The sequence below is a fragment of the Oenanthe melanoleuca genome, chromosome 2 (genome assembly GCF_029582105.1).
Source record: "Oenanthe melanoleuca isolate GR-GAL-2019-014 chromosome 2, OMel1.0, whole genome shotgun sequence".
Lineage (NCBI taxonomy): Eukaryota > Metazoa > Chordata > Aves > Passeriformes > Muscicapidae > Oenanthe > Oenanthe melanoleuca.
In genome coordinates, this window is record NC_079335.1 from 45,132,182 (window position 1) to 45,152,437 (window position 20,256).

A 20,256-nucleotide genomic window follows, 5' to 3' on the forward strand; every position below is an offset into this window, starting at 1 on the left:
TATGCTCAGTATTTTCAAAAAATACATAAACATTGAACCTACAAGAGATAATTATTCCAAACTGAATTATTCTCACTAGCTAAATCAACAGGGTAAAATGATACATCATAGATGGCAGAATCAAAGGCCTACTTGAAATGACCAAGAAAGAATTTAGAAAATGGTGTAATGAATTTTTTTGAGCGATAGTACCTTATTCCTTCAAAAATATATACACACTAATAGCTAGACTGTGAATGTATTTAGAAAATTACACAAAAGTGCATTTTGTCATTACTCAAAGACTAGTAGTATTTAATAATAAGGTTAAAGTCTAGGAAAAAAAATCTTATTCCTATACAATCAACATAAAAGAGGAATAAATATTATTATGGCCCACATTCCCATCAGCAAGGCTTCTAATTAGTCTTTTAACTTAGAATTTTTCTTACTGCTACCAAGAGCAAACTCAGCTTGATTTTCAGACTGACTTAATAGTAAGATACATTGCTATTTTACTTGGAAAATAATATACTGCAATTATGGGATAACACTTTTTTAAAGTATCTTTTTGTATGAGAGGCATGCTTTAAAATTTCATGCTGAATAAAAGGAAATGAGAGTGGTAAAAAGCATTGCTACATCCTTAAAATAAATACTAGAAATCAACATAGTTACTATATTTTCTGTTTTCTCCTGTTTTTCACAGCAGAAAAAGCATCTTCTCTGCCTTGGGACCTCTTCACACACTTCCTTCTTCTCCTTTTTGCTCCTTCTTGTAAAGAAGCACACAGGCATAGATGCAAGGAGTCTGCATGGATGAACATGAGCAAGGAGCTCCTGACAAAACCCAAACATAAAAATGCAGCATACCAGAGGTGGAAGCAAGGACAGACGATCTAGAGGAATAATACAGAAATACTGTCTGAGCAGAGAGGGGTATTTCAACAGACTCATTTTCAGTTAAGTCTTTAGACATTATCTCCCACAACAGTCTCATAGGCAAGCTGATGAAGTACAGACAAATGAGTGTACAGTGAGGTGTGCTGAGCATTAACTGAGCCATCAGTCTCACAGAGCTGGGATCAGCAGAATGGAGTCCAGCTGGGGGCCAGTCAGCAGTGCTGCATCTCAGGAGTCACTGCTGGTCACATGCTGTTCAACTTCTTCATTACTGACCTGGATGACAGCAGGGAACTGGACCCTCAGCAAGTTCACAGATGTTCCAAGAGTGAGAGCTGTTGATAGACCATTGCTCTTGGATGGCCTCAGTGGATTGAAGAAATAGTCAGACATGAAGCAGTCATGAATAGTCAGATATTGTCCTGGTTTGAAGGACAGTTATCTGCCAATAAAGGCAGAAGCTTCTCTTTGAAATGGAAAATGTAAACCCCCTCCCTCCAAATTATTATTATTTTGAAATTAAGGGGCTCTCAGGCAAAGATATGGGAATTAGGAATAACAGTTCTTTACTGGGAAAATTAAAATAGAAATACAGTACTACAAAGAGCAATCTCAAAACTCTGACAGAGTCAGAATACAACCTGACACCCTGTCAGTCAGGATGTTGCTAGCAGTGCCATTAAATGATGGCTAAAGTCCTCCTGCAGTGGCAGTTGTGGTTCAGCTGAAGCAGTGCTCCTGTAGAAGGGTGCAGCCTTCCTCCAAAAGTCCAGGGATGATGTGGAAAGGTCCAGCTTCTCCTCTGGAATCCAGTGGAAAGAAGGGTGACTTGCTGTCCAACAGTTTTTATCTAGGTAGGAAAGGCTTGGCTCCTCCCCCTGTCTGGAGCATCTCCCAGTGGGATGATGTAATTTTATCAGTCATACAGTGGGACTGAATGGGCCAGCAGCAGATGATATCTTCCTGGAGGGAGGATGGGCTGTGGAAAAGATAAAGATGATTGCCCCATCTTGTCTTAAAGATGGCCCATTAGCAGATCGTGTGTGCCACTGAGATAAGGAATCACTGCCCCACCCAGCTTCAACAGATGGTGATAGAATACACATTTCTGGTCACATCAACCCAACACAGATATGAAGTTCAACAAAGGGGAGAGCAAAACCCTCTACCTAGGAGAACCAAGCCCATGCACCAGCTCATGCTGAGGAATGACTGCAAAAAATACCTGGGAGTCCTGGTGGATGAGGTGGTTGTAAGCCAGCAATGTGCCCCTGACACAGAGGGCAAGAGCATCTTGGACAGCATTGGAAAAAGCACTGCCAGCAGGATGAGGGGGGTCTTCTTTACCTCATGGGATCACTCTCTGAAAGGAAATCACACTCGACATAATTTGCACTTTCTATTTTCCCTCAGGAAGTTGACTGGAATTGTGGCAAGGTGGAAGTACTGCCCTCTAGTTGTTCAGTCATCTCCTCTGTCCTTAATGGCATGAGTCTTCAGAATGCAGATACTGGAGATGATGCAGAAGTGAGAGTTCCCAAAACAGTATGACTCTCCACTGCAAATGTGCTGTCTTTTACCAGATAGGAAAGTTCAGTGATCATGAAGATCACTGCTGACTTTTCTTCAGCATGGCTTGGCAGTGCCTTCTCATGTTTGTATTTCCTGCTTTGCTTTCAGCATTCAAAAATTGAAGAAGTTAGTGAACTGTAGCACTTTGCTTCTGTGCCCTAAAATAAAATATTAACCTCTAAGAATACTTGAGGAATTTTCAGCTCCAAGGAGGTTTAGATTAGATGTTCTGCTATTTTTTATTTATAGCATTTTTTCCTAGTAGCTTTTGAAGAATAAAATCAGGACATGAAAAGATTTTCTCACTGCAGACATTGCACTTACTCCCATTAGTGCAAACTGCTGAACCTGCTGTGAACTTCTTTATTCTAAATATTTATATTTGCAGACTAAAATGACAGGTAGTAGAATAAAAATTTAGCATCCCAATGATTTTTTCTGGGTTTGTTATTGGCCCTCTGGAATGTGGCAGAACCACCACCATCCTTGTAGCGTGCAATGTGTTTGAGTACTTCATTTTATAGTGGAATATACAGGCTTGCATTTCAGGTGCCACTTTTTATTACTATTCCATACAATAGCCAATGCAGAATAGAAATTTAAAAATTCTGAAACTGCCACCCCCCCCCGAAAAAAACAAAACAAAACAAAACAAAACATAAAAAAACAAAAACAAAAACAAACAAACAAACAAACAAACAAAAAATAAAAAACCAAAACCTAACAAAAAACAACAGGCAAGAAGCTGGCAGAATAAATTAAAGACAAATTTATTCTGTTAGCATCATGCCTTTTGGGAAACAAAAAGCACCATTTACCCTAAAAACTTCTGTGATATTGTTGTATATTTTGATAACAAGTCGCAGGGTTTTAAATTAACAGAATGTGAACCATCAGCCATTTACACAGGCAGACCTTGAGGTGTAAGTTTCATTTTGCCACAAGATGAATTAACACGGAGACTGGGCATGTAGAAAATCCCCCAAAAGTTATGAGATCACCAAGTTCAGTTGGTAAAGAAATACTACACCAAAAAATAGCATTCTTTTCCTTTTGCCATCTTCCTTTTTAATCTACTGAAAGACTCTTTTTCCTTGGGATCTGCTCTGTTACCTGATGGTATTGTTGATGTTACAAAACACCAGCATAAACACCCTCTTTTTTTTAATTTATTTTTTATTTTATTTCAAGATGAAAAAGTAGCCTACTCTGAAAAAGAGGCTCAAATTCACTACTGTCCTGCCTATTAGCAGTAGATCCTGAGTTATCATCCTTACTATACCAAAGAAAGTAAGTGGGTTGCTGTTAGCTGGAGTGAGTACACAAAATTAAATGCTCTCATCAAAAAAGATGTTAAAAGCTATGTCTAAGAAACACCTGGCTCATAGGAAGAATTCTCAACTCTCATACCAAGACCTGTAATCATGAAGGTTTTAAAGCAAGTGGTACTACCATAAAATTCTTTGCTATCCTTTTCTTGCATATATAGCTTCATAAACATTATGTTTAAATTTTTTAAATTTTAAATGTCCATTTGAAAGTGCTAATGAATCAGCATTCTGTATTTTCCTTCTTGTGGATGGAAATGTCTGTGACTCTGTGGATATTCACATAATACAAGTGGCAGAAAACAACTTGTTACTAAGAAATATGAGTCAGAAACATAGAAAAAAGTCTTTCAGAAAAGGACTGATCCTCCTCTGAATTATTCTCTCTCCAAAAAATATACTCAAATGCACATCAACAAAAAAGAAAGACTACACGGACAAAAGCTGGAATAGAGGTGGAAGCAAGAATTCATTGAAACATTTGCATTTGAGTCTTGATGATGACTGAGATTTATGCATCTAAATTAAAATTAAATAATGTTAAGGTTGTGAGTAACTCACAAGAGCAAAGAAATGTGCAATTAAAGGGAAAATATACCATATGTCCTTTGATATCTAGGCATATCACAGTGCATTAAGGAAGTCATAAAAGAGACACCCTGTTGTGGTTATGTGTTCTGAGACATGTGGCACATTTCCATTGTAACTATCTGTTTCCCTGCTTGTATGCATCTGTGCCATTGTTTAAATGTTGGTTTTGAACGTGAATTTCCCTTTGTATGGTAAAAACCCCAGAGCTTCAGACTTGCTTTTTCTACGTTTCTTTAGATCTGTTGCTATTTATAAATGTGGAAGTCCAAAATGTTAAATGCATGAATGAAAAAACATCACAAATGGCAAAAAAAAAAAAATTTAATCCTCAGACAAAGTGAGGCAAAGGAGATAGTCTTAACGACTATGAATGAATAATCTAATATCTTCCCTCTAGAAACTGACAGAATTGAATTTCAAAGACTGTTCTCCTGCATTTTGCATGGAAAAAAAATTCACATATTTAGTTTGGACCATTTGGGGAAATAAAATGGGAGATTACTCCTTTCATTTTAAGGTTCCTCACCTATAGCATTCCACAAGCCTATTTTTTCCCCTTCAACTCAAAAGCCAACCTGAAAGTGTGGAAGAACAAAATGGAACATTCAGATCCTAGGAGCAGTGTTTATGTAGCTGGCAACTAACCCACATCATCTCAAACACTGCGATCACCAAAACACTCCAGTGTAAAAGACTTTTTACACAGGGGTGGGGTAACCAGAGCATGACATCTGGAAGTAACACTTGTGGAAAAAGAAAAACATTTTGTGGCATTCCCAGTGTTCTGTGTATTTCATGGAAACATGTTTGCTATGCCTGGAAAAAGAAAAAAAAAAATTGTGGCATTCCAAGTGTCCAGTGTATTTCATGGAAATGCGTTTGCTATGCCTGCAGCCTTGGGACACTTTCAGACACCTCACCAGTTCCCCAGGGACAAGTATGTGCTAAAAAAACAAGGTGTTCATAATTCTGTTACTAACTGGGTAGGAGATGGTTAGTTCTGATTACATGCTGATTTGGCCATGGCCATCATGCATTCTTCATTTGTAGGGTTCTTTGCTGCTGTTTGTAGTAACTAAGAAAGTACCAATTTGAACACACAGCTACTACAACAGTTACTTGCTGAGCTCACTCCAAGACCATGTAACACTAAATATAGATCACCATGAAGCATATCAACTTTAGAAAAACACTGTTTCTTCAAATCTTCCTTTTTTATTTTTGGTTCCCTACAAGTATTATAGTAGTGATGACGATGATGATGATGATAAAGTAGCAGACAGAAAAAAAATGGACCAAAATAGTCCAAAAAATAGACCACAGTGATGAGTGAAAAGGTTAGAAACACAAAGTAATGGATATGCTGGCATTGCTCCATCTTAGCAGAACGTACAGAGCAAGCACTGAGCCACAGATATTTCCTGCAGAAAAGCAAGGCAGATTAGCATCGCACCAACTCTGGGTCCTGTATAATCTGGAGAGACGGGGCAGGAGAAGTGTCATTCTGGGAACAGAGAGCATCGGGCCAGGTGGCGAGCCCTTGGGGAGCGGGATGCTGTGGGAGTGCAGCAACAGCTTGGAGCCAGCAGCCTGGGAACTGGATGTTAAGGGAAAGAGGCAGGGAGTGATGGGCAGCCACAGCACATCCTCGGACAACAGAGCCAGCTCGAGTAGCGGTCATGGGGCTGGGGGCAGGAGCCAGCCCAGACCCAGCCTGAGGAGAGAGCATGCCAGTCGGGAAGCAGCTGCACAGCCGGGATGGCCATGGATGCCACTGACAAATGTGTGCTGTGACCAAAAGGGCCGGCTAGGGCTGCAGGGAAGAGCCAAGGCCTGCTGCCAGCAACAGCCCAGAAACAAGCAAGCCAAGCCAGGATGGAGGTTCTCATCTTGTGGCGTGGCTGTGGTATCCTGTCACCGGCGTCCAGTGTCTGCCAGCCACGGAACACACACACCTCGGGCAGCGGCAGGAATTCTGTAGGCACAGCCTGCAGCGCGGCACTGCACTGCACACAGGCTGGGCTACGGATGTGCCCGGGAAAAGGCACGTTTAAAGAGCTTTGGCTGGGGCCTTTGAGTGCCCCTCAACCAACAGCCCCTTGCAAATCTTCATTCTTCCAAGAACCGTCTTACAAACTCGTTCATGAGGCTCTTTGGCGACACTGATTCCCTCCAGTGGCTGCGCTGAAACAAATCAAGGCTGGTTTCAGCACTTCCAGCGCTGGCACTTCACCTTTAATCTTGGAGCCGAGCTGCTTCTTGCTCCGTTTCACGGCAGGGAACCCGCAGCGGCCCAACTCATCGGGAGAGCTGCCCCAAGCTCCTGAGCAGCCTCTTCCACTGCTCTGCCACCCTCCATGCAAAAAAGTCCTTCCTCGTGTTGAAATGGAAACTCCTTGAGTTTTAGTTTATGGCCATTGCTCCATGTCCAGTCGCGGGGCACCACTCTCTTGGCACCCTCCTCTGAGATGTTTACATGCATTAATGAATCGTCTCTTCTCTAGACTAAATGGGTCAGCTCCCGCAGCCTCTCCTCCTGGGAGATACTCCAGACCCCAAAGCAATTCCCGTCCAACTCCCCGCGCCTCCCTTCAGCCTCTCCCGTCCCGTCCCGTCCCGCTCCGCCCCGCGCTGCCGCCAGAGCGGGCTGCCTGGGTGCAACCAACTGCGGCGCTGGGCAGAGGGGGGAGCAGAGACTGCCGCCCCGTAAAGCGCGAGCGTGTCCCCTGCAACGTGCACGCCACGGGGCCGTCACCCCCCTCCAGCCGGCCGTACCACTTCCCTGCTATGAGGCGCATCGAGCCGGAACGTACCAACGAAGCGGAGGGAGAGGGGGTAGCCAAGAAACGCGCGTGACAAGACTGTGGGGGGAATCACTTTCGAAGCGGCTCAGCGTCGGCTCTCGTTCTAGCTGTTGTGGCCGGGCCGTGCGAGGCGGCCGCGGTCTCATCGAGGCGCCCCCTCGCCAGGGGGAAAAGCAGGGAGGAGCCGCCGGTCCTCCTTAACCCCTTCCCCCGGCGGGATGGGGATGGGCCGTCCCACCGGGCGCGCGCCCCCGCCCCCCCGCGCGCCGCGTTCTTCCCGGATCGCCGCCACTGCTGGGTCGGCGGGGCGCGCGCGCGAACGGGCGGGAGCGGACGCGGAGCCTCCCGGCAGCCGCCAGACATGTCGGTGGCGTTCGCGGCCCCGAGGCAGCGGGGCAAGGGCGAGATCACGCCGGCCGCCATCCAGAAGGTGAGGAGGGCGCGGGGAGGAGGGCCCGGCCCGGCCGGGCGGCCCCGGGGGCTGCAGCTGCCGCTTCCTGCCGCGCGGGGAACGGGGGCGGCGGCGGCTCAGGCCCGGAGCGCCGAGGCCCCGGCGGGGAAGGGAGGCGGCCGGGCCGCGCTCGCTGTGCCCGGGGCTCGGCCCCGGCTGGAGCTTGTGCCTCTCTCTGCGCTTGGACACTTGTTGGAGGGTCCCGAGGCCGGCGGGAGGTGCTGGGCGGAGGCGGGCGATGTCCCTGGGCTTCTCCAGCCCTCACTTTTCTTCCTCTGCCTGGGCTGCCCTGATCGCCCTCGTGGGCCTGAATTAACCCGAGAGGATTCGGCCTGAAAGTGGAGGAGTTGAGTAAGTCCTTCCTGCGGGGGGGCCCTGACAGTGGGACCCAGGCGAGTTGTTCCAGACCCTGTGCATGACTCCGGGCGCTGCGGGGTAGGAGGCGGCTCCAGTTCCCAAACTTGGTCGACCTGGTAGTTAAGGCTGCCTCCCACTAAACCTTAGGTGTGATTGAAGGAGCGTATCGCGGTCGGAGCCAATGACAGCGGCTCCGGACGACTCCACCTAAGCTTTTGTGGGAGGGAGCAAGTTAACCCGCTAAAGCGATGAAAGAAAAGCGCATACAGAGTTTCTAATAATCCACAGTGTTTTGTATTAGCAGCAACAAAGGAGCATGTTCAAGTTCACTGATCACTGTGTGGTGTTTGGAAACTTTACTGAAGATTTGTACCATCGTTGGTGTGGATGGCCATGGATCAAACAGATTTCAGATTGCTAGCAGCTCCTTATGTAAAGGAGTCCTTTGGGTAGATAGAGCTAGCCGCTGATTTAGTAAAGAATTAGAACCTCTACAAAGTAGATGTTGCAGCGATATGGACCTCAAAGAAGGCCCTAGAGTTGTAGTGGGAACCTCCAGGGTACTGTAGGAGAAGTCAGTGCTTGGGAATTGTAGATGAAAAGTACATATCCACTGGGTGGAAAGCCACACAAAGCTAATCAGTAGACTTCAGGATGCTGAGGTGCACATGGAGAATACAGACGATTAAGTTTTTCTTGTTCTTTAGTCAAACCATTAGCTTGATGGTGGTGTGCTGGCAAAATCCTAGTATTAAAGTTGTAAAATCTTTGTAATGTAGATAAGTTCTCAGAAGCCCTGAAGGTATCTTCATCCAGCTGGAAACTAAATTTTCTTTCGACAGTAGATATTTATAACTGTTTCAATTTTCTATCTGCAAACACTGGATTAAACTTGTATAAAACAATTGTCTGCAGCCCCACCTAGGATGCAGTTATATTCCTTTTTGTTCCCTTTCCTCTTAACCCTAGCATTCCTGCCCCCCTCTGGTCCTTTCCTCCCAAGAGGTCTGGCTTACATGGCTGTAGTGAAGAATGCAAGCACCTAATGGGCATCTCAAGGTCTGCTTGTCTGCTAAGCCTTAAGAATCTGCTGCTTCCCTCAGGACTGTGGGAGATACTCTGAGGAGAGCCTTGATTCACAGCTTCCTTTGCAAGTGCTCTATTAGACTTTGATATCAAAGGTATTATCTCCTTTTTTCCTTCTTTTTCTGGTGAAAATAGCCACTGCGTTTCTATGAAACTTAAAGTTAGTACGTGTGTTGTATGCCAGTGTAACAGTGGGTTTGTGAGCCTCTTCAGAAAGTGTAGTTGTAGCTTTGCCCATTTTCTGAGGCTCACACAGTAGCTGAAAATACTGCAGTTATGTCTGTGTTTAGTGTTTAATGCATCTTTCCAGATCTAGCAGTTTCAGGCAAAATACTTGCACTGGGATCATTCTAGTCCATTCTGGTGAATTACTGTCTAGAGTTTAAGAAAGCTTGGCTGGCTGGCTGGTTCTTTTGTGGATAGAAGTCCTGAGTGAACTGCATAAGGTTTCTAACTCCACACTCTTTTCATAGTAGAGATGGATTAGGTAGGAAAAAGTGTCACTACTTCTTTTCTTTTTTTTCTCTCCCTGTAGAATTTGTTAGGGAAGTAAAGGTTGTGTAATGATTTTGTGTTTTCCTTGTGGAAGGATGAGTCTAGTCACAGCTAATTTCAGCCATGTTTGGAAAAAGGAAAGAATCTGTGGGATGTTTAAGGTTCTGCTAGTTTTGTGAAATTTAGCAGCTGGGTAAAAGGATCTAAACTACCTTTCCTTAGTGAGAGAAAGCAAAGGAGTAAACTGATGCAAAATTTTGCATTTGGCAGTAAATTTTCCACTTCATTAAGTTGGACTTGGATAACTTGGCTGGTGGCTCAGATTAGCCATGGTTCTGCTGAATCTTGCCCAATCAGAGTGCAGAGCATGAGCTAGAAAGATGAGTGTGGGCACATGCACTCTAGGAGACCAAGTTGTAGTATTTTTTCCTGTAATACAGTGCTTGGAACACTCTGACTTTGTGAACTTTATGTAGAAAGTTGTGAAACTGGCCATTTCCCATATTTTTTAGGACTTCTCTTTTTTTGTTAGAAAGTGAGTTAACAGGTGTTCATTTTCATGGACACTTCTGAAGTGTAATAGATTTATTGTGACTGTTTGTCCTGGTTATTGCCACCACAGGATTAAATCTTGCAGTAGCCAGGAGGGATCATGGCATGGACCTGGAGGTTATTCTGTAGCACCTCACTTCATTTTCCAGGGGTAGGGGTCATATAGTGTGGTGTGGTCAGGTAGTGTTGGGGGCTCATTGTGCTCAGTGCTTGTATGTGAATCATTTGCCTCTCCCTACTCTCCATTAATTGTATTTTTGCTGTTACTGTTTCTTCTCACCGAGTGCTATTTCCATTAAATTTTTGCTATCTCGACTGGTGATCTTAAGCTTTTGTACCTCCAGTTCTCCCCTCCACGCCACCAGAGGGGGAGAGGGATGTATGGCTTGGAGTGTTTCAGTGGGAACACTAAATTGGACAATACCATTCCTAAATCATAATATGCCATTATACCAAATATTTATGAAATGCAGAGATTCTTCATGTAAATATCGCCTGGCTTTCCAGTGCATTTGCTTTGAACAAATCTGGTCAGATGCGTCTTCATCCATAACAATTTCAAATTAAATTTATAAGCAGTTACAGGCTTTTGAAGGAGAAGGGAAACTGGGGGCATAGTCTTTTAACTGAATTTCTTGTTAGCAATCAGATGAAGGAATGCAGAAAATTTTTAAAACTTTATAAAGAACTTGGTGTAGAATCAGCATAGGTATTTGAGCAGGATGCTTCACAAATGTAGCTGCTGATGGCGGTGCTATGGAGTCCTTAAGCCAAAACCTGTAAGATTAATCAGAGGGGTGAAATGGGAACAAAGCAGTGTTCGGTAAGTAATTGGTGAAGTAGAACTTTCTGGATGACAACTTTTTTTTGTTGTTTTTTAAAACTAAGAAGAGGAGCATTACTCAAGACTCAAACTTATCTTCAGTTTCTTTCTACAAAGAACATGCAGTTTATTCCAAACTTCTTTATTGTTTCAGATGTTGGATGAAAACAACCATCTTATCCAGTGTATAATGGACTATCAGAACAAGGGAAAGACTTCTGAATGCTCTCAGTAAGATCTTAATCCATATCTACTGTGGACTGGGTGAATTTCCGTCTAGGTCATCATTCTTTATTTATCTTACCTTACAGGAGAACTGTGCTGTGAAGAAAAGTATTGCTCACTTGAAATTTTTGTGGGGGCTGGGTGGGTTTTATTTACTCTATGGGTGTCACTTCTGTCACTGAAATGTTGCAGCTTGCCTACTGCAAGTTGATGTTGTGGTGATAATGCTCATAAAAATAAGGACTGTACAAAAAGGATATTTTTCCTCCATATTGTAATTACATTGTTAGAAAGAAGTAGTTTTGTTTGAAGAATTCTCAGAATCTCATAGGAAAATGGACCTTTCTGCTTCCTGATGGAACATTCCTGATGGTATGTTTAAAAACTACCTGCTTTTCACCTGCCCAAGAACAAAAAGCCTTGTCTTAGAAGTTTGGCTTGCCGAAATATCCGTCATGGACTTGCTGTCTAGTGGGGCCTTTGGAGAGTGATCTGAGAGAACTGTAGAAGGAGTGAATTGTTAAGGAGTGTTAATTTCCCATTACTCTTTTCTGACATTAGGTGATGATGGCACTCATATAATCAGACAAATATGGACAGATAGGACAACTTATTTTCTTGCCAAGAGAACTGGTAGTCTGGGAATAGGAGGGACATCATAAATAACAGGTGCTTTTGGTTTAAGGGACTACTTTTGTTTGCAAGCCTGTAGTTATGTACTTGTAATCTGCTCCAGTTTTCAAGGTTAGTTTTGTGACTGTGGGGTAGATACTGAGAATTTGGACTGTGGTTCTATATCAAAATATTATTCCATAGCAAACTTCCAGAGCTTGGGGTCCTGATGAAATGTGGTCACAATTCACATAAGTCTATGATATCTTGAATATGGGGACATAATAAACGGCTTTTTTTCTCTAGTGTTTGTGGTAGAAGTTATGCCAGACACAAACACAGTCCCTCTATGTCTTCTGGTGATTTAGTTTAAGGCAGAAAGTGAAATAAGTGGGAACAGTGTCACCCAGCTTTAGAGTTTTTTTTTGTAGCAAGACAGCAGTGCACATGGGCACAGATATGATGGAGATACTGGGAAAGATTGGATAATAGATAAGTGTGAGGGAAAGGGCTTAAGATTCCTAGTAATGGTATTGTAAGCCTCTTGAGTCTCGTTTTATATAAGTAACTTTCTTTACATTTGTGGAATTAGAGTAAATTCTGATGTACTGTATTTATGAATTAAGATTTGTTTTGCTTTGTTTATTTTGATAGATACCAGCAGATGCTGCATACAAACTTGGTTTACCTAGCCACTATAGCTGACTCCAACCAGAACATGCAGTCGCTACTACCAGCAGTAAGTACAAAATAGTGTAAAATTAGGGAATATATTTCATTTGGATTCCTGAAGGGAAAAAAGAAAAAAAGAAACCAAACCAAAAACCAACAACAAAATGTTTGTGATAATGACTAAACACTTTGCATCTGATTTACTGTAAAGTAAATACATGATGCTGTCTCTTCATGCTGTATTTGGAGCAATCTCACTGCTTAGGCCTTGCTTAAAATTTGACTTGTTTGACTGTAGGCTCTTACTGTGAATGAGATATGCAGTGCTCAACTATCTGGTCTGCTACAAAGACAATTTTTTTTTCCTTTTAATTTTTTTCCCCTCAGCTGAGAACTGTAGTGGTATTGTTCTTAGTCAACTCCTACAGCAGTACTCTCTTTCCTCTTAGATTAGGGAATGGTGAGGGAATGGGATTTTTTTCTTACATTTTTATTTTTCACTGGAATATCATCCATTCTCTTGCCCCAGTGGAATAATTTACCCAGTGGGTAAATTTTTTCTGCTTTTCCACCTCTGGGTGAGTCTCAAATTCTTTGCCTTTCTCCTGTATTGGAAAACAGCCTTTTTTGTTTAAGATGGATTATGATAGTATGAAAGAAATACAGACCCCCTAGGCCCTTGAAACACTGCATCACTTTACATGTCTTGGATATTACTTGCTATCTTTTTGCAGTCTGAATTTTTCCTAAGTCTGTATTCCTGAACTCTGTATTTTATAAGATGCCTCAGATTTTTCCCCTATTCCATTGTTTATGCAGCAGTAAGGAAAGAAACAGCAGTGTTAAAAATCTTGCTATCTGTTTGCTTTTTGTGCTAATCAGAAAGCTTGGGGAGTTCATTGTGAGTAACACAAGGAAGTTCTTTGTTTTTTGGTAATAAGACTTTTCTTGAATTAATATAGTCTTGATTCATTTCTGTAATATGAAGCTAAAAAGAATGCCTATAAAACAGCCATTCCTAGATACTAGTTTTCACCAACTGAAATTGAATTACTTTTTCTTTGGTCTCTGGAGAAGTGTTCTCCAATCATTGCTAGTAGTGAAGCATCCTTTCAAGTTGGTACCTAGAGGACTATAGAAACAGTGCTTCATTATGTCCAACCTGTTGTGCCTGTAGAGGTTTCTCTTTTTATAAATCCATGCTTGTAGCTGAGGGGAGGGAGAGAAACCTTTAAGAGGGCTGTGTGTGTTCCTCAACTAATACATTTTTGGAGGCTTAATTCATGTCCTGGTTCTGATGACAACTGAAAATGAATTTGACCTTATCCTAGTCCCTGGTAGACAGCTCTGTTGTTAAAGTTGAATGTGATGACATTCTCTTCTTAAAAGACAACGAAGATAGGGCTGGGAAAGGCTTTTGCAGATCTGGACAGAAGTATGTTTCTGATCTTCAATGTCAGGAATATTCCATGGTACTGAGAAAAATAGCATAGTGCGTGAATGGATAGAAACAGTCTCTTTTGGGCAGGTGAGGAAGGGAATAAAGGTAGCTTCTTGGGTTTTCTTTCAAAAGTACTAAATGAAATTTAGATTTTTCAGTCCTACCTGAATGTAGATGCTCTGACGTCTGTGAAGATTGTCCCAAAATGTAGCATAATCTGACAAGGCAATTTTTTTTTTTTGCGTTTATAGGAAAACATTCTTTGAATTCTTTTTCTCAGTAAATTTTAGCTAACAGAATTTTGGAACGTGTGAGCTATCATGTTATCTTTCTGTTTTCAATGCAAGATGAACTACTTCAGAGTCTTTTCCTCCACTGACTTTCCATGTAGGAGCTGATGAGGCTCATGCTCACTTGGAAGTAGTATGATTCTCTTTACCATATTTGTGTATCAGCAGTTGATCAGTCTTTCTAAATTTAAGGTATGGATGGTAACAGTTAAATACAGACCAAGATAATGTGTGTGTAGACATCTATTTTTAATACTAAAATACATCTGTTTCTGTTGCAGTTTCTTTCCCTAGAAGTTAAGAGACCTTGAGTTTGGATAGCTTCTGAAGTTGGGTTATGTCTCACCTATTAATTTCTGGAAGATTGTTACCCCCAGTAAACTATATTTTCTTGTTTAAATTTTGTCCTGTTATTGTTTTAATCAGGTAAATAAGCTCTCAAGAAATTTCACAAGTTCTAAAGCATTTAATAAAAAGTAATAGTTACTTGTTAAAGTGAGGTTGGAAAGAGAATGCTCCTGTTCAGGTATCATTCACACTTAGCAAAAGACATAAGTGACCAGGTTGAAAATTTTAATACAAGCAAAAATTATTCTAAGCTTATGAGAATTTCATTTTGTCCTCTAGCAATATTCCTCTCACTTAATGCTTTATATGGTTAGGAAAAATGCTTGTAGTCGGCTGTTGTGCCTTTTCCCTTGTCTTTCAAAATTCACTGTTCTAACAAAATGACTGATGTCGTTTCTGAAACTCTGGTATTGCCTTAGGAACAAAAAGCATAGTGACCCAATGGTGCTGTGCAGGGAAATGTTTATATAACTGGGATCTGGAAGTGCAGAAAGGTGAAACAAGTGAAGCAAGCACTGCAGGGTCTGGGTGAAGGGAACTAGGAAAACTTTGAAAATTCAGTGTCATAACAAAGCTCCTGTGGTCTTTATGCCTTGCTAGAGTACTAAATTGTTACTTTTGGGGTAAGACGACTTCTTTCACAGTAAAAGACAAAGTGCAAGGTTCTTGAGTCAACCAGTCTTTTCTCAGCTGTGTGAACAGCAGCGTTACTAAGAACAGGGCTGTTATGTGGTGTCTTCCCAGCTGGATAAGAGCAGTGACTAAGTTCATGTGTGAACTGATGCAACTTTTTGTTCTCTTTTTCTGAGTTGTGGCAGATATTCTCTTTCTTGGATCACAGTCAAGAGTCTCTTTACCATCACCTTATGAGAAAAGCTACCTTCCCAGAAAAGGTTTTTGCACCATGAGGAGCACAACACTTACTTTCTTGTGATTTTTTTCACTGGTGCTGCTTTTGAGGGAGGCTACAGCCGATACGGATGTCCTTGAACTATAGAGAGCAAAGATGCAATTAAAGTAGTGGTGAGGTGTTATGTGTGTGTTTCTAAACACATGAAACTTCAAACTGCAGAACAAGCATCTTATCCTCCTTGACTTGTATTTTTTTGTTTTCTGAAGTGTTTAGTGCCCTTAAAAAATCACTGAAGATTACTGAATAAAAAACCCTCAGCTTTTGTTCTTGGACATCTTCCGTCTCTTATATGTCTTCATTTTGCCAAATATTTTTAAGGAAATAACCCATGATCATCACTTTTTTTAGTGTGCAGGGGGAAACTTTCCATATTATAATGGGTGGATATTGAGGTCTGCAGGAATTACTTGGGAACATTTGTTTGTGGGTTTTTGTTAGTGGTTTTTTTTTGTTTTTTTGGTTCTTTTTTTTTTTTTTTTTTTTGAGGTGGGTTGTTTTTTTGTTTTGTTTTTTCTTAGTATAGGAAGTGATTTTTTTTTTTTTTTCAGTTTTCCTTACTTACATTCTGTCAGCATGCAGAGCATGGGATTTCAGTGTGTCTTTCAGGGAGGTGTTGAAAATAAGTGCTTCTGATTATTACTCACTTGTGTAACATAGAGCTTTCTTTTATGTTGAAAGTGCCAGTTTCTTCCAGTACTAAGTTACAGTCTGTATGTGTAATGACTTCCAAGAAAACTTACTGTATCCAAGTCGTAGAAGAATCTGGATAGTGCATTAAATAGTTTTTCTAAATTTCATAATATTGGAAAAGTTACTAATCAACTTTCTACTTACAGAAATAAAAAAAAAAAAAAAAAAAAAAAAAAAAGGTCTTTTTTTTCTTGAGTTATTTCTTTCAAAAAGAAAGCTTTTTGTAGGGCTTGTGAAATCCTTTATTTTGTGCTGTTCCCACACTTGTCACACAGATTAGAGAGATGTCCATAACACTTTAGTTACAAAATACTTCTCTGTAAGATAATGATTGCTTTTGATAAACACCTAATATCAACAAGCATTGAAATGCTGGTTATTTCCAAAGCAATTACTTCAAGAGATAGGAAAAACCCAAACCACAACAAACCAAACTAATACAAAAAAACCCCAGAAGACAGCTACTGCCAGTACACAAAATAATAAAATACTTCCAAAAAATAACTTGAAACAAGCTTTCATGAAGTGTTAGTAATGATGTTTAATGTTCTAAGCTGTGGGGCTCTGCAGGCTAAGTAGGAATCTTCAATATAAGCATGGTTTCACTCAAACAATGAAAACTCATAAATTTGAACACTTTATTTTTCAAAGGGGTAATGTTCAATCTATGGTTTTAATGTAGTTGTGATGTGGTTGTAGAAAAAAATTGAAGGCTTAAGAACTGAGCTGTGCACTCTTTTTTTTTTTTTTTTTTTTTTTAGTAACCTTTACTTTGAACATAAAACTTGTCTAAAATATATGTTGAGTTACCTTGACTTGGTTTTTCTTGAAAAAAAACAAGGTGGCATCACGAGAATGAAAGTATGGCTCAGTTTTCACACTTCAAAATAAAATTTTGAAATAAAACTTCTGTTACTGATGATGAGAGGAATCCTAAATTAATGAGATTCTTGTCCAGTTCTGTACCAAATGCCTGGGAAAGTTTGATAGCTTTCAACTATCAACCCAGCTGGCAACTAAGTACCATGCAGCTGCTTGGTCACCCCTCACACCTTCCTTCCCCTTCCTGTGGGCTGGGCAGGAGAATCAGAAAAAAAGGTGAATCGTATGGGTTGAAATAAGAACAGTTTAATAATTGAAATAAAATACTACAGGAAGATCATAATTACAATGAAGAGTGAGGCAGCAAAACCACAGACCAGTGCCCAGCCTGAGTTTGATGCTCTGTGGTGTGGATTATCCCTTTGGCCACTGTGGATCTGCTGTCCTGGCTGTGCTCCCTCCTGGCTTCTTACACACCTTGCTGGCAGAGCCTGGGATACCAAAAAATCTTTGACCTTAGAGTAAGCACTGCTTAGCAGCAACCAAAATATCAGTGTATTATCAGCCTTATTCTACTGAATCCAAAACCCAGTGCTGCACTGGTTACTAAGAAGAAAATCAACTCTATCCTAGCAGAAATCAGGACAGATAGCAGCATAGCAGAAAACCTGTTTCTGGTATGTGCAGTATGGTGCATAGTTCTGCATTAGCCTTTCAGAATACAAGTCCGTGCCCAGTTCAAGTTCAACTACTTGTAGACTGAATTAATAGAGAACAGAGCAGAAGGAAGGTCGAATGTTTCCTGTCAAGAGGCAAGGGAGGTATTAGTCATTACTGGAGCTTGGATTTTGAAGAATAATTGCTTTGATTAAATGTTAAGTAGTTTTGAAAAAAATGTAATAATTTCTTAAGATCTTATAAAAGAGAGAAAGATGGCTGTGTTGGCACAACTGAACGGATGCTGTGGGAAATGGAGAGTCACGGAGGGAGCTTCTTAACCCAGCAACTACACCAAGAAAAAAAATTAGTATAGGCATTCAAGTTGATAGATGTTAGGAGTGAATTCAGACCCCACTAGCTACCACTTTAAAGCAGAGGGTTGCTCTGAGTTCTGTAAGCTACTTTGCATGTATTGTTAATCAGGTGTGTCCACATGGGGAGCTAGTGCACTGTACACAAAAAACTACTTCTATTGCCTGTGAACTTCTGTGGCTGATTTAGAAATCAGTAAAAATCACTGGCAGTTTGAATGAGGAGTGTGCTCTAAAGTGTAATTCTTTCATACTCAAAGATGTGATTTGCCTCTCTGTAGTGCAGTATCTGCATAATAAATACCTTTTCAACTGTGGGCAGTTTACTGAGAGCTGTACCAAGTAGTTTGCTAATGTAGGTGCAGAGTCTGTATGGTTTTGCTCTTTTCTAAATGCCTTGCTGTGAGGGTTCTGCAGGATTCTTTCTGCTTTAGTTGAATTTACATAAAGCCTTTTACCTAGAACAGACGTGTTTTTTTTTTTTCTCTTGGGCTACTAAATACAAGCAAAACCTGTAAATATCAGACCAAACATTAAACCTTCTTAAAAGCAAAAGAGGCAAGGGCCGTGGAACACAAAGATTCTGAGGACAGATAGGAGCTGCATTTTATGGGGGAGTTATAGAACACCTCAGAAGTTGTCTAGTTTCTATAATTCAGCAATCCCTGAGTTAACATCCACAATTAACTTATTCATGGTCACTTATAATAAACCCATATGAATTAATACAGTTTTTAATTTCTGATTTAAATAACTTCTAGTTTTCCTAAAGCCCCCCAAAGAATTTTTGGGGGATTATTTTTTTAAGTATCAGAGTAGCTATTGCTAAGAGGACATCAGATATTTTAGGGTTAAATTTTGTTTGTTAAAGAATATTGGGACAATGAAACATTTTTATGCAGTGACATACTCAATTTGAAACAATTAAAGATTCCAATTTCTTCTTTAAATAGAATGTTTAAGCGTTACATTATGCACTATTTTGACATTTGTTCAAATATTAAGTCAAAATTTATCTGATTTTTGAAAATATTGATGTAAATCGAGATGTATAAACTGGTTGTCATTCTAAGCTTAGAATTCCTTACTCTGAGCATCACAACAGGTAATCCAACGGTGAGAGCACAAATTACATTTATAATTAACTTCACTATTTAGACATGATTGTAAATGCTTTTCCTGTAGAAATCCTTCCTACCCCCGAATACTACACTAGCTGAGAATTGATATAGGGTGTATATTTTTTCATTTAAGGTACTCAGTACTGGAATACCCTGTACTCTGCAGAAGAGGAGTTGTAACCCAATTAAATCTCTGCTCTTTCAAGTCTCAAAACCATATTCCTTTACAATCTTATTTCTCAGTCTGACACCTCAGTAAGTACTCCACAGGTGCCGTCAGCACCTATCAACAGAGTACAGCTCTCTGAGACTGGGACAGGTCCTATGATATTAGCAATGTGATATGAGCAGGGCAGAGTACCCCCTGGGAAGGGGTGTTTTGCTTTGCAGAAAATGGTATTTAGAATTCAAAACAAAGATTGTTGATTAAATCCTGAGTTAGGGCTTCTCTTGGAAAGAAAAAAAGGCTGCTTATGTTTGCATTTCCTGTAGCTTTTCATTGTTATTCTGAGGGAATTTCAAGAAAACTGTACTTCTGATAGTTTAGTTTAAATATCTATTGCTAGTTGTATTGTGTTTTAATGTGCTTAATAGTATTTCCTGTTTTTTTGCCTTTTTTTTTTTTTTCTTTTTTTCTGACTGAGCTGTTATTCAACCTCAGTTTTTATAAAAATTGATGTTCCATAAACAAATCTTTGAACCTGCTGGTGGCGGTTAGAAAAATCTTACCATCTTCAGGTGCACATTTCCACCCTAGGAGATTTTATTGTTGGGTCTTGCATTTGATTATTTTATTAATTAAAAGAAAATCCTCTAAAAAGTGCAATGTAGCTGTTGTCTTTAATGCATGCTTTCAAATAACAGTTGGATTTAGCAGATTTTGTTTTCCGGAGGTTGTCAGTTAAAATTTAATTTTTTTTTTTCTTGTCTCTTTTTCTTGTCACAACTGTTGGGTCAATTTCAGTCTTTTTCCAGTTCAGATTTCCAGAGTTTCACTAAATAGCTTATAATTATTTTTTTTCATGCTCTGATAAATTTTAAATGCTCTTAGCAGCTATATGTGTAATCTGTGTGTTTGGGGAAATGAGCCAGAAGTTAGTGTTTAGCAAGTGAAGCTATATCTAAGATTTTCTAAGTCTTTAATTTACTT

At 40.6% G+C, this 20,256-nt stretch overlaps 1 protein-coding gene across 3 annotated transcripts in view; it reads left to right on the top strand.

Moving 5' to 3' along the window:
• Positions 1 to 7,248: 7,248 nt before the first annotated feature.
• The window catches only part of SS18 (SS18 subunit of BAF chromatin remodeling complex), a 42,571-nt gene continuing 29,563 nt past the window's right edge, over positions 7,249 to 20,256 (top strand). For 2 of the 3 annotated variants that reach the window (XM_056484563.1, XM_056484564.1), the window contains exons 1-3: positions 7,249 to 7,607; positions 11,096 to 11,172; positions 12,433 to 12,517. In XM_056484563.1, coding sequence (XP_056340538.1) covers positions 7,539 to 7,607; positions 11,096 to 11,172; positions 12,433 to 12,517 — 231 coding nt within the window. In that variant the 5' untranslated portion in view covers positions 7,249 to 7,538. The remainder of the gene's footprint in view (positions 7,608 to 11,095; positions 11,173 to 12,432; positions 12,518 to 20,256) is intronic. The other variant, XM_056484565.1, reaches the window with a different exon arrangement.